The 14,534-nt window shown below is 42.5% G+C and overlaps 1 protein-coding gene across 2 annotated transcripts; it reads left to right on the forward strand.

The window, feature by feature from the left end:
- The first annotated feature begins 2,630 nt into the window (after nucleotides 1-2,630).
- Nucleotides 2,631-4,902, forward strand: nkx2.4a (NK2 homeobox 4a). Of its 2 annotated transcripts, none has more exons than XM_030355800.1 (2): nucleotides 2,631-3,184; nucleotides 3,776-4,902. In XM_030355800.1, the coding sequence occupies exons 1-2, from the start codon at nucleotides 2,815-2,817 to the stop codon at nucleotides 4,525-4,527; spliced, it is 1,122 nt and encodes a 373-aa protein (XP_030211660.1). In that variant the 5' UTR covers nucleotides 2,631-2,814; the 3' UTR covers nucleotides 4,528-4,902. The 2 variants fall into 2 exon arrangements, with proteins under 2 accessions (XP_030211660.1, XP_030211659.1); XM_030355799.1 differs by having other exon boundaries at nucleotides 2,634-3,184; nucleotides 3,749-4,902.
- The last annotated feature ends 9,632 nt before the right edge of the window (nucleotides 4,903-14,534 follow it).

The following is a 14,534-nucleotide window of genomic DNA, read 5'->3' on the forward strand; positions in this document are numbered from 1 at the left end:
GGAAAAGACGCACAGAAAATCTATAAAATTGCAAATTGCTCGGGTAAGAATAATCTTACTTAAAGCCAGATTATTATATTTTTGGACTGCATCTTGTATTTTCTATGATAGCCTCTTGTCGAAACATGTTTTTTTTTGTTTATTTTGTCTTGGCTTTTTTTCAACTCAATTAGGTTTGGCTCAACCAAGGCACAATTTATTTTTTGAGAATTCGGCATCCTGAAGAGTTCGATGCTTGCATTGTGTTTTCGCTTTTCACAGAATGCTTCAGGATGTGACCGAGCAAGAAAATATTTGTGTATGCTGCTGGAATGTGCAAAAACCAAAATAACTTAAAACAAGGGAAAGCTTTTTACGCACACATCGCATGCTATTGCGTATAACTAATTGATAACAGGCCACATCTTCATTTGCTCAATTAAGACGGGCCTATAGCTGCTGCTATGCCATGCTCCATTTCATTAGCAGGTTAATGCGGGCGCACGTTTTCTTCTTGAACAAAGGGGCATCATCAACAAATCGAAGTCTGGCGTAAATAACATCTGAGGAAAATGTTGTACATTGGCAATTTGGATCTCATATCATGGTTTAGCACGTAGGCCTATAGTACGGCGACCCTCAAAAAAATAAATCTAAATAACCAATCATCATCATCAATATTGTCACTATGATCAGAATTTGCTTATCGATTGTTGTCAATACACTATGAATTCAAATTAAAAGTGTTGGCATTATTCAACTTTGACATTTTCACAGGTCGAAGACAAATGGTGTATTGCTATAGCACTCTTTACCGTTGGCGTCTCCCCATGTGTATCTGATTTGATCCTACTTTGACAACCTGTTGTCTTCCAACCGGCGCCAGGGAATTTGCTCAGAGATTAAGAAGGCAGGTCAAGCAGCAGTGCAGAGCCGGCGCAGACTATATTCACGTCGCTAATTCTACTAAACAAACACATCCCACGGTCTATGATGCATGTCGACGGTCCAATAGTGTATAGGTTATAATTGTTAAACTAAACGATGTTTATCATTAAGCTCTATATTATATCATATTTCAATTGATTTTCCATAATCATCAATGATTACTTATGAGTGTAGCTCAATAGCTGAAGAAAAGTAGGTCTGTATTGGTTTTGTGTGAGCATGTGGCTTTGGTCGAAGGATAAAAATGACGACAGGCCTACATATTGTAAATTGGTCGTTTTGATCACACAAGCTCTGGAATAAATAATGTAGCCTAGGCCTGTGTTTTTCTAATCTTGGACCCGGCAGACGTACTGTGAATTAGCAGAATTTCTGGGGACAGACGGCTCAGAGCCTTGGCCGGAAAACAAGACCTGCAAGGGGCGGAGTTACACCTTGTTTCCAGTATTTTATTTCGGAGATATTGTATCGAAGAAATCCCCCTTAACGAGAGTGGATGAAGCTTTCAGAATGGGGATTTTAATGAGTGTATTGGTACGGTTGCCAGTCTACACTTTTTTCAGTCTACACACAGAGTTATTTTGCTGTACGAGCGTAATTGGCGTCCGCCAATTACGCACGTACAGACCTCCAACTCGAGCCACATGATTGGGCGTAACCTATGAAGCAAGAAAGTGTAACGCCCAAACGCTCACTCAGATCTGAGCTCGGTGGCCACCAGACTTCGGCCATTCATTGAAAGTCTGATAGGTGAAAATACGGCTTTTCAACGTGCAGGGTACGCGTAACACTGGTGGTAAGCGAGCGTACTGCAGGCGGTACTTGTGACTTTATTCTAGAAATAGGGAACAATTATATAGATAATGGAAAATAAATGTAGAAGTAAATACAGTATTATTGCATGTTTATTTCAAAACATGGTCGTTTGTGCATTCCATCATTTTCCATCTCGGTTGATTTGTGTTTGCCAAATAAAGTCACCGCAGCATTACTGATCTTTTCTTTGAGCTGTTTCCCACTGGCCATGGCCTTCTTGCACTCATAAATGTGAATAAGGGGGGCGCTTGCACTCTTTTCTCAGCAACTGCATATGTATTTATCCATCTTTTATAGTTTTAAGAGCTGGTCCGCAAAAGGTGTTGATAGTAATTGAGTGATGCACATTAAAGTCAAAGGCGCGGAACCACTGAGGCTATAAGTCATTTTATCTTATTGGCAAATGGTTAGGATGTATAGTGCCTTTTCACGATTCTGTCACCGAGATGATTCGGCCTTGACTCTTTCTCCCTGGTGGGCAGCATCATGCTTAAGAAACATAACGACTTAGTCGTACAACTTCATTGTGTCACACGATGCTTCTCTGCGGCTCTTATGTCTGTCGCAAAGGGCTCTCAAAGTTTGCACAAAGAGTGGAATTCCCCGCACCGACGAGAATAGTCCCTGTTCTCAGATCAGGTGGCCACAGCTTATGCTATGTGTTTAACAGTTTATCAATTTGTTGATCTCATGAACGTTCACATCTGACGTATATAAAAATGGGAACATGTATGGGAGCTAACACACACCTCGAGATACATTTTTTCATGCAAAACCCTTCCAATGAGGGAAATTGCAATTTCATCAATTATTCCCCCAAAATACCAATGCCAATTGTTTGCTCATTTAGGACGCTTGCTCCGCCCACCGTGTTTGTCGTAAACCTGGCTCCTGACTACAATAAACCCGAGCTAAGAGCGCCCTGGGCTCGCCTCCTTCTCCAAGGCGATCAATAGTATCTCAGGCGCACTACAAGCACTCTCCTACGTAGACATCCACAAGGAGAGAGCTGATAGAACAACACGCGGTTCATCTGCTCTCAACAAAAAAACCCTACCTGCTTACTGAACCATGTCGTTGAGCCCAAAGCATACAACGCCTTTCTCAGTGACAGATATTTTGAGTCCTATCGAGGAGACCTACAAGAAGTTTAGTGGCATGGACGGCGCAGGGAACCTAACCTCTCCACTCGGAGCTTACCGGCAGCCGCAGGTGTCTCAGGCAGGCATGCAGCAGCACTCCATGGGCCACAACGCCACCGTGGCGACCGCCTACCACATGCCCCACGCGGTGTCCCAGTTCTCGCACGGAGCCATGGGGGGATACTGTAACGGCAGCATAGGCAACATGGGGGACCTGCCGTCGTACCAGGAGAGCATGCGGAACAGCGCGGCGGCGACGGGCTGGTATGGCGCCAACCCAGACCCCAGATACTCCACCAGTGAGTGCTTCTGATTTCGATTTATTTCCACATTTTCGTTATCTTTTGGGTGTATTTTGAGTTTTTTTTTTGTGTGTTAAAGTTCTGTGTTGGAGAAATCTTAACAGTTCTTTTAATGGACTGTGTATTTTTTGCCGATTTTTATATTTATACCACTGATCATATTATTGATTTATTGGTTTTATTACGTTTAATACGCATTAGTAAAAACGAATTCGGGTATTTTTGGGAGATCTCATGTATTTGATATGATATATAGCTGAACCATCGAGTCAATATTATTACAATTATAAGAATAATACAAATTATTATTATTCGTATTATTATTATTATTATTAATAATAATAACAATAATAATAACATTATTATTATGACTATCATTATCATGAGTGTTTATATCATCAGTATTGTTATTTTCCAGCCTTATTTACTGGAGCCAAAACTCCCTAGGCTATAGTAAACTTTCAAATTAAAAAACACTCAATACTAATCTATAATCATAATCATCAAGAAAAGGGACGCCTTTACACCTGCTTATTGAACGACCGTGTGTATATGTTTAAGTTTCTAGATACATGGGACCTTCCACAGGTATGAACATGGCCGGGATGGGGAGCCTCACAGGGATGTCCGACGCCTCCAAATCCATGCCAGCCATCCACGCGGCGCCCAGGAGGAAACGCCGCGTGCTTTTCTCGCAGGCCCAGGTGTACGAGCTCGAGAGGAGATTTAAGCAACAGAAATACCTGTCGGCGCCGGAGCGGGAGCATCTGGCCAGCATGATCCATCTGACGCCGACCCAGGTGAAGATCTGGTTCCAGAACCACCGCTACAAAATGAAGCGGCAGGCCAAAGACAAGGCGGCCCAGCAGCTGCAGCAGCAGGACAGCAGCAGCCTGTGCCAGCAGTCGCAGTCCCCGAGGCGCGTGGCAGTGCCCGTGCTCGTAAAGGACGGCAAACCGTGCCAGAACGGCTCCAACACACCGACACCGGGCCAACAACAACAACAACAACAACAGCAACAACAGCAACAGCAGCAGCAGCAGCAGCAGCAGCAGCAGCAACAGCAGCACAGCAGCAGCAGCAGCAGCAACAGCAGCAGCACACAACAGAACGGTTCGGGGATCGGACTCGGACTCGCCTCGTCCACTAACAGCATCAACCAGCACCAGCAGAACCAGCAGAACGTCAACGTGTTGGTGCAGCAGGCCCAGGACTTAGACATGTCCCCCAGTCCTCCCTCACTGCACAGCCAACTGAGCATGGCTCAGATGGACAGCTCTGCTGTAGATTACACCAGCAACATGGTCAGCTCAAACCTCCTGTATGGCAGAACGTGGTAGGACCTGTACAACAATCAGTCCTTTTTACGTGTTTTTTTTCTATATGTTAACCTGCTGGATGATGAGCTCAATATATCATGTTGATATACCACAGTGAGACCATTGGGGGGGACACTTTTTGTGGTGGTTGAATGGACAACGGCGCAACAGGCGCACCAGCTGATCAGGGCACGTTTTCTTGACATTTTGGAGAGGAGGAGGGAGTCTATTTTGGAACATTACACGAAATGGCTGCCCTTGAAACGAGTGACGTCGTTTCTGGACCTTTTTTTTTCTCTCCAAATCCATGTTATGGACTTCCTTATGGTGTTTTAGACGTTAGTCTATATGTGGTTTATCGACAAGAATGCTGCTTTCACTTGAGTGGGGACTGGGATGGGGGACTGGGACGGGGGATTGGGAGGGGGGTCTGGGGGTCTTGGGATGGAGGGGTGCTATGGGTGGAACCAGGATTGAAGTTTTTAAAGTATACTAAGCCACTACTCCTTTGCGGTGATAACCTGACATTTTATCTTATTAATATTGTAAACTAATGTATTCATTTAGACTTAAATAATGTAGGAACTGTATATTTGGCTAACAAAGAAAAATGCGTTTAACTGTACTACACTATTCGTATTGCGTCCACTTTTATGTTTCATTTATTCTTTTGTAAGTTAAAAGGAAAAATGCGTGATGGCTGCTGTATATGTTTCAAACCAATTGAACGTTAACAATAAATAACTTGAAGTGTGCTAGCAATTCCTGAAGAATTAATTTGTCAATGGGACCTATTTGGAGTGCATTTTTATTATTGTTTCATTGAGACGAAAATGGAGATGGAACGCAAGGTCGATGGGACAGCATCGTTCAAATGAGATTTCTGAGAGCTTGTCTGTCATAGAAAATATTTAAAAGCAATGAACCTACTAAAAGCCTTACTAAAACGGTTTGAAGTATCGCCTTGGTGTATGTGCGCAATAGGCTACATTTTTTAACTAAGCCTTGAGGATTTAAATACTTTTCCTACGCCAGGACATATAGATTTAATGAGTTATATCATCATTCAAATAATTATTGAAATGATTTTATTATCATTGTTATTAATAATTATTATATCTTTGTTATTATTTGGCCTATTATTATTATTTTTTATTATTAATATTATTAAAGCCATGCCATTATTATACTCATTATAAGACTTGCGGTCATACCATTATGTTTTGGCTTTTTTTGTGGCTTTTAATCTGCCCAAAAAACATTATTAAGTTTCTTTAATAAATAATGACTGTTCAAGTTAATTATTGCCAAAAAACTGGCATTGCAGCGTCATTTATATGTAGGCTACTCCCCATTACCCTTAACATAGCAAAAGGGACAATGATAGCCGTTTGGTTTATTTTTATTTTCATTAATTTACATACAAGGTATGTCGTTTAACCTAACCCACAAAAGTGGGCCTATTTTGATAAGGAAAGTTTTAATAAAGCTAGATGGAGGAAATAAAGTTTAAATTGAGTGTGCCAATAGCTTTGCGAGACAGAAGCCCATTATCAGTTTTCATGCACCTTACAATTAGGCTCAAAAGAAATTCGCAAATACCATACAAATATTGCCTTTTTACTATTTTTCTAAAAGTGTTCTCAGTACAATTATTGTTATCCAAAATGTGTAATTACATATTTATAATGCTTAATTCGTTTGCCTTTTTTGAAATACATTTTATGGTCAGAATTAAAATATGTTGTAAGGTTAGACACAACCACCTTCGTTCATCTTTGATATAATAAGCGCACACACACACAACCACACACACACACACACACACACACACACACACACACACACACACACACACACACACACACACACACACACACACACACACACACACACACACACACACACACACACACACACACAATCTCTCAGATGAATAATGTGTGCAAACAAACTGCAGTGTTTGGGGTCAACACTTAAGCCTATTCTCCAAGCTGTCTTCGAGATTGTTCTTTTTCTCTTTTTTAGTAATGTCTGACAATAGTTCATCACATTCAATTTTTTTGTGTTCACTTACACAGCTTTGAAAATGACGCTTTCTCCATAATATGTGGTGTGATGATGATGACGATGATGATGCTGGCTATCCATATGTCTCTATATAGAAACCTAGAGAGTCTCCATTTTCGTTGCCCTTCACTTACCTGACAGCTGTATGTATATGTGCTAACAGCTAGCTCCTCTCACACTCGAGAGAGAGAGAGAGAGAGAGAGAGAGAGAGAGAGAGAGAGAGAGAGAGAAGAGAAGAGAGAGAGAGAGAGAGAGGAGAGAACAAGAGAGAGAGAACAAGAGAGAAAGAGAGAGAGATACAGAGAGCGATAAAGAGAGAGATGGAGAGAAAGCATCCATGCAAGTGAGCACCTGACATTTGGGCTAGAGATAAAAACCCTGCTTTGAGTCCATGTTGATAAAGTGTATTAGAAGGGGCTGTGTATCTTTCGGACCGGATGCACCTTGATACAGCAAGATGCTTTTTTGTGATTGTTTTTTTCTGTGTTGAAATTGAAGGCAGCAATGAGGCGCTCACAAAGCTTTTTGATGATGGACGGCATGAAATGAGAGTGGAGGGGAAGCTATCCTATTCTTGTTTCAATGACCCTAGTCAGAGCACACTAATAGACCATGCCTGGTAATCATTGGCTATTGTGCCTGTTGCTTCTCTCAATTTATCGGGGTGCACCTTTCTTTGTCGGGATATATTGGGGGTATGTCTGTCTGCTGTAATTTGGAGTAGCATCATCATTTGTGTGTGTGTGTGTGTGTGTGTGTGTGTGTGTGTGTGTGTGTGTGTGTGTGTGTGTGTGTGTGTGTGTGTGTGTGTGTTTGTGTCTGTATGTGCGCGTGCAAAGTTACATATGCTTCGGGTTGGTTGTGACTATTACGTTACGGTATAGCTAATGGTAGCTTGCGTTTGTGAAAACTAGGCAATCATACACTGCGCGTTCACACACACACACACGCACACACACACACACACACACACACACACACACACACATACACATACACACAAACACACACACACACACACACACACACAGTACCAGGGGAATATGAATCATGCATTAGATGCGTTGGACATGGAACAGTGCATAAAGTCGTCCACTTGCGCGATGCACTTCTATAGGGTGTGAAATAAGGGATGTTCTATGTGACTCTTAAAAATGCATTTCTTGGACTCCATTCGGCTCAGGTGATTGCATGTTGCGCTCATTTGAATCGAGCATGGGGCCTTTGCTTCTGTGGCGGCCCCCCACTCCTCCCCCCATCACCCTACTTAATATGTTGGAAGGTCTGATCGCCAAGAAAACCTTTTCAAGTCCTATTGATTGCGCCCTCAGGTTGACCATGGCGACCCAGGAACCTGGAAGAGCACTAATTGGCAAGGCTTAACAGATTAGGTTGCTTACTTTGCACAGGATGTAGAACCTTTATCAAACTGAATTGCGTTTGTCGAGTATACTTCTTCAAAAAGTGAAAAAATACATATTCTTCTGGTATGTTAACAGAGTGTTACAGAAAACAGTGAACAGGTAATGTAAACGTAAACAGGGAATCTGGCATGAGCCCTTGCAGAATTATATTTCCAGACCTAGGCATAGCCGCTGGTTATAAACTTCAAACTACAGCTTAGTTACTAGTTATAGCACACAGCCAACCTGTTCAATTGAATGGGATCGAGTGTCATATTATAAGGATATAATTCTTTATAGGTGGGTGTAATAAAACTTCCAAAAATATTTCAAAGTGGAAACGGTCTCTAGTGGGGTCCACCTTACTCCTCCATCTTGTCTTGTTTTGGAGGGATCCTGTCCATGCTAACTGATTAGCAGAGCAGGGGCCTTTCTTCTCGCTTTGCGAAGGATGCTTTGAAATGGTATTTCTGAGGAAGATTTTTAATTAGTTTTAATGCCCTCCAGTTCTGGTAAGGAGACAAGCAATCCACCTTTTTTTTATGAAAACCTTTGGCATGTTTTAATAGTGTGAAAGTGCATTTAACAATGAACTGGCAAAGAAATCTCATCATTGCAAGTTTGCTCCAAAGTAGAGTCAGGAAGAAACAAGTTTTCTAATATTTCTGATTAATTGATTGATTTCAGAAATACGTACATTTTCACTGAATAAAAAAGAGTTAAATGGAACTCAAGGACCCAATAAGCAGTACAGTGTAATAACATTCAATTCAATGAATGAAACCAGTTTTTATCGATCGTTAACATCAATAATGTACACTCATACAGCTCCCCAAAACGCATACACAAGCAGACCAACACACAAACCCAGATAACTACCCCTCAAACACACACACACACAACACACACACACACACACACACACACACACACCACACACACACACACACACACACACACACACACACACACACACACACACACACGCACACACACACACAGAATAAGGTGTTATTTTTAAACCGACTCATTCCGTTGCCCGTTATGAATAGTATATTCACAATATGCGGCTTTCAGAGCAACCTTTAGAAGATGTATTCTATGTCATCAGTAGAAGTGGCTGGGAGGAAGGGGGGGGGGGGGGGGGTGTTGAGTGAGAGAGTGAGAGCGAGGGTGCGAGAGCGAGCGAGAAGAGAGAGCGAGAAGAGAGAGCGAGAAGAGCGGGCGAGCATCCCTTATTAGAGAACCATGTCACATTCTATTCAGTGCTGGGCCCGGGCACACGGTTCTGTCAGTAATCCCCCCCCCCCCCCCACCACCAAGCACCACCACCACCAACAGCAGCAGTAAGGTCCTCCTATGCATGTCATTTAGTTTGCTCGTAAGTAGTTAGAGAAACTGTTTTCCAGCGGCCACTAATAACTAGTGACCCCCGGTGACACGGCGCCTCAATAGGTTTGTCAGGCCCGCGACGCTCCGCCAAAGAAGCTGATTAGCAACTCAAGGGGTTTCAAGCAAGAATCAATGGAGGCTCTGTCCCGACATGGTGCTTCCAGCATGGTGCTGATAATTGTGGGACCTCCATTAGTTATGCCTCATTAAGTACCGCAAACTCTCCCCCGGGGGAGGTTTGTTTAGCCCGGCATGTCTCTGAACTCCACTACTGTCAGCAGAGCCTCTGCTGCTGTACTGGGGCACTAGAGCTAACATGTTAGCGCGGGGGAAAGCAGGGAGTCCCATAGTGGCTGGAGTAGACGAAGCCTGATTGGATCTGACATAACCAGACAGTACTTTGGAGAAGTGAGAAGAGAGGGAAAAGGTAGAAAGTGATTAATTAGTGGTCGTATGTAAATACATTATTTACATACAACAATGAATCCTAGTTGGAATAAAAATGTATCAAAGAAGAAAAAAAGCATGCAGACATTTTTTAAACTTTATGTCTGTGTAATCTTGATTGTTTAACCCTCTTGACAATTGTTAGGATATCAAGTTTGAAGGATAAAGCTTTTAACACATTATTCAGAGCTCTATGTAATCATTCAATGAGATTTAAATACACATTGACGATGAAAGTCATAATTTCATCTAAAGTTAACCTACCTCCGGCCAAGATAAATGTTAAGAGCAGTGTCAACATTTCAGTCCTTCAAATTCTGCCTCATATCTGACTCAACCGCAAAGCCCATTCAATTTGAAAAATGTTTGGTATTTAATTTGTGTGTGTGTGTGGTGTGTGTGTGTGTGTGTGTGTGTGTGTGTGTGTGTGGTGTGCGTGTGTGTGTGGCTAGATGAATGGAGTTATGTTTGTCGTCCTTCAGAACACTGTGTGTAACAGTTAGAGCAGCAGAGTAGCCTCCTCGCACTCCTTCTCACCTCACTGTTACCAAGGTAATTGCCGGCTGCAGGTCTTTGGATTATTGGTTAATACGACTGAGCCTGGAGAGTGGCTCAATAAAGGCAGGCAATGGATAAGGTGTGGTGGCTAAAGGAAGCTTTTTATCAATGTGCATGGTTGTGTCCGGGTGTGTGTGATAGAGAGAGAGAGAGATGGAGATGGAGAGAGAGTGTGCGTGTGCATGTAAGTGTGTGTGTGTGTATGCTTGTGTGGGAGAGAGGGAGGGACATAGAGATTGAGAGACAGAGTGTATATGTGTGTGTATGTGTGTGTGTTTGTGTGCATGAGATAAAAAAGTATAGAAAAGTGTAACAGTACGTGTATCAATGATTATCAGTATTCTGTGTGCAAACACACACATTCACACACAAACACACAGGCACGCAAACACACACACACACACACACACACACACACACACACACACACACACACACACACACACACACACACACACACACACACACACACACGGAGGCAGACTTTCTCTGACAATTATTTGATCAGTTTGTAAAATGCCCCGGGGATGCAAAAACAATTTACTAAACTAGTTAAGTAGAGGCAATAATCCAAGAACACACACACACTCACTTGTTAAACAACGAGCTCCTGGCCGATAGTAATGTCTGTCAAATCAAGCCCAAGGGTTAATCATTTCTACAAATATAGCATTCGATAATCCCCCCGTCCCCCCCCCGTCCCCTTCCACTAAAAAGCAGAGAGGTCTTATTATGGCAGACCCAGAAGGCCAAAGAGGACCACCCACTTTCTTTTCAATGATCATCTTGCAGCAACCTGTCTCCTCTCCAGTCTTCAGCCCCAGACACCGACGGTACTCCAGGGGAGGTAACAATTAGACACGTTGTTGTTCTCCCCAATAAACTTCCAGACTGTAGCCAACAAGCAAGCAGTCTGCGGAGCATGCGATCCTGAGGACAAACAGGATTACGTCCCAAATCCCACGTTCCCTTTACCCTTGTATTGAGTCCCTCCGGTCAGGGGTCTTCCCTACCACGTTGGCTGAAAGAGGAGCAGAACGTGTCAGCTGTCACATTGTACCCCTTGTGTATGTAGTGGTTGCAGAATTAGTGGTCACTCGTCTTGTTTGGCTACAATGTAGGGGAGCTCTATGAAAGAATTGACACTGCAAAATGTGCTTGTTTGAATGATTTTATGACTCATTTGAAGTTAAGAATAAATGATGGATTCAGTGGTTTATTAAGTACGAAATGAACGGTACATGTAAATCGTATTTGAAAGCAATCCTTTCATTATGATTTAAAGATTACTTTATACTTTTATTACTTCGTATACAGTTGCAGAAACTGTACACGATTTAATAACATAGACCATCACTTGGCTTGTAACTTTGGTTATTTGCCTTATTATGTGTTCATTAAAACCTCATCAATACGAATCACAATAGGACAAAGCATTTGTGTTGGGACACCATTTAGGGCTCAATCCGCATAGGACAAAAGGCTGTGTTTCGCATGGCAGCCATATTGGCGAGTGAATATACTGGAGTGTTTATTTGCCCTTCTTTAACCAGCTGGCCATACGAAGATCCAGAAAGGATACATTGACTCCACTCCGCAGGGGGTAGTGGCCCAACCAAAAAGAAAGAGAAAAGAAACCCTTTATTCTCCCCCCCACCAAACTCCCCCTGCCTTCCCCCTCCTCCCCCAAAACTTCTTTCTCCAGAATGCAGCACAACTTCCAATCAAAGAATCTCCCCCAAGACCCCTTTTGTTGGGTCGGTGATGAGCCCGACAAGGAGGAAGAGAGAGCAGCAGGAGAGAGAGAGAGAGAGAGAGAGAGAGAGAGAGAGAGAGAGAGAGAGAGAGAGAGAGAGAGAGAGAGAGAGAGAGAGAGAGAGAGAGAGAGAGAGAGAGACTGCAGGGAGAGGGCGACGTAGAGAGAGAGTGTGTGAGATAGACGTAGAGAGAACGAGAGAGGGAGAAAGAGAATGAGAGAGGGAGAGAGAGAGCGAGGGACTAAGGCGCCACAGTGGCTTGCCTGCCCCTCCTGCCTACACCCCCCCCCCCCCCCCCCCTCCTCTGTCTGTCCGACTGGTCACACTTCACAGCTAATTAGTGGTCAGCTCCCACACAGCGCAGCCTAATCACGCGGAAATGTTAAAGCTGCCCTAATCAGGCCTTTGTGTCATCAACCAGCGCCCAGACAGGCCTTTCACTAACTCTGTTTGGCGTATTGATTACGCCATCATCCTGTGGGATTTGGTGGTCAATACACAGCAATCTATAGCATCTAGGATAAAGAAGAGGTCTGCATGGCCCGCAGGTAACATTTAATGTGGCATAATGTGATCGCAATTATAAGAGGTGGTAGATGAGTGAACTAGGTTTGTTCCATCATACGGATGCTGCATAAATATATATTGATTTATACATACAACATATACCCTCTCTTATTCCCTCTCTCTCTTATTCCCTCTATATAAATATATATAGGCCTTTGTATACATACATACATCAAGTCCAGATGAGAGAGAGAGAATATATATATATATATATATATAAATATATATATATATATACAATTTTAATCATTAGATAGATACAATATACAGTATATTGCATATTTCTCACACGGCAGAGGAGTCTCCTTTCACTAATGGGCATAAGAATAAACAGGAATAAATAGAACATGTTCGGACAAACCACAGATTGTGGTTTGCCGGCTAATTTTTCCAAAACCACTTCGACCCATCTTGACATCCCAGGCTCACAGGCTGTCTTTGCAATCTCTTTCTGGCGGTGGTTGCGAAACACATGGCACTACATGTACTCACTGCGACGGGAGGCATGCTATTTAGACACTTTAGTAGTGAGTCACAAAATGAGGTTGCCGGCGTTGACAGTATGGCTGCATTATAATCCAAGTATGTGAGCTATGGAGACGGGATTAGGTAATTACCATACTTTCCACAGATATAAGGCCATAAATTAAAATCTCTACCAACTTCTCAAGTGACAACTCATCTAATCAGCGGAACAATCACACAGAGGCCTTGCTGTTTACTGATTGCTCTAATCAAAAATGGATTCTTCAAACGAGGCTAATTGGCCAGTTTACCCACGGAACCAAGAGGGAAACTTGGAGAGCCCGCTATCGTGATTTGAGGGACCCAAATATCTGCCATTTGCATTGAGTGCCCCCAGAATACACTTGACTCCCACAAGTTATCAGCAAACCAGACAATTATTCATCAGACACAAATTGGCACATCAAAGTCAAATCAGAGGACTTACCGCCATGGAAGACCCTGGCGACGAGAGGCTTGGAGAAGAAAGGTGGTCTTTGATTGACCGCGTTACCCTTCCCTAAGCCTTGCGCGTTGTCCATTTGATGCCAACTGCGCTAAAGGCTATCTCTGACAGATATCAGAAGTACAAACATAACTAAAACAACAAAAAAATTGAATAAATGTACATAACGTTTTCAATATTCATATTCACCGTCGTAAATTTTTATTCTGATTCTCTACAGTTCATTAAAAAGGCTCTGGACACACTGAAGATGTTAGCCATGCATCAGGGAATCAATTAAATTATATCCAAAGGAATGTTGGAAAATATTGTAACAATAGGCTAACTAGAAAGTCCTGTCTGCATTGCATTATTGGATGATGTTATCAGTGTTGGAAAAGTTCACTTTCTACGTGAACTAGTTCAAAGTTCAGTTCACAAATTTTAAAATTAACTAGTTCAGTTAAACGTTCATAATTCAAAATTTTGAACTAAGTTCACAGTTCCAAATATGAACTATTTCATAGTTCTTTTTTTTAATATGTTGCTGTGAGCTATTATTTTTTTTCCGGTATTTTTAACATTGAGCCCCCTTTCTGTTTTGTCTAGGATGAAATAGAGTGGTTGAATTAAGTATCGTAGCGAAATACAGTTTCTATCGTGTTTTATTGCACATTTATTTCATTTTGTAAATCCCATTGATTTCTGTTGGAAGACTCATTGCTCGTTGGCCGGAAACAGAAAGGGGGGGTGTTCATGTTTGGTTGTACTCTTTTCCCTCGGTCCTAGCCCCACTGTTGAGATGGAGAACCGAGCAAATAGACTACAACCAAACGTAAACAGCCCCCCCTTTCCGTTTCTGGCCAACAAGCAATGAGTCTAGG

This window comes from Gadus morhua, chromosome 5, assembly GCF_902167405.1.
Source record: "Gadus morhua chromosome 5, gadMor3.0, whole genome shotgun sequence".
Lineage (NCBI taxonomy): Eukaryota > Metazoa > Chordata > Actinopteri > Gadiformes > Gadidae > Gadus > Gadus morhua.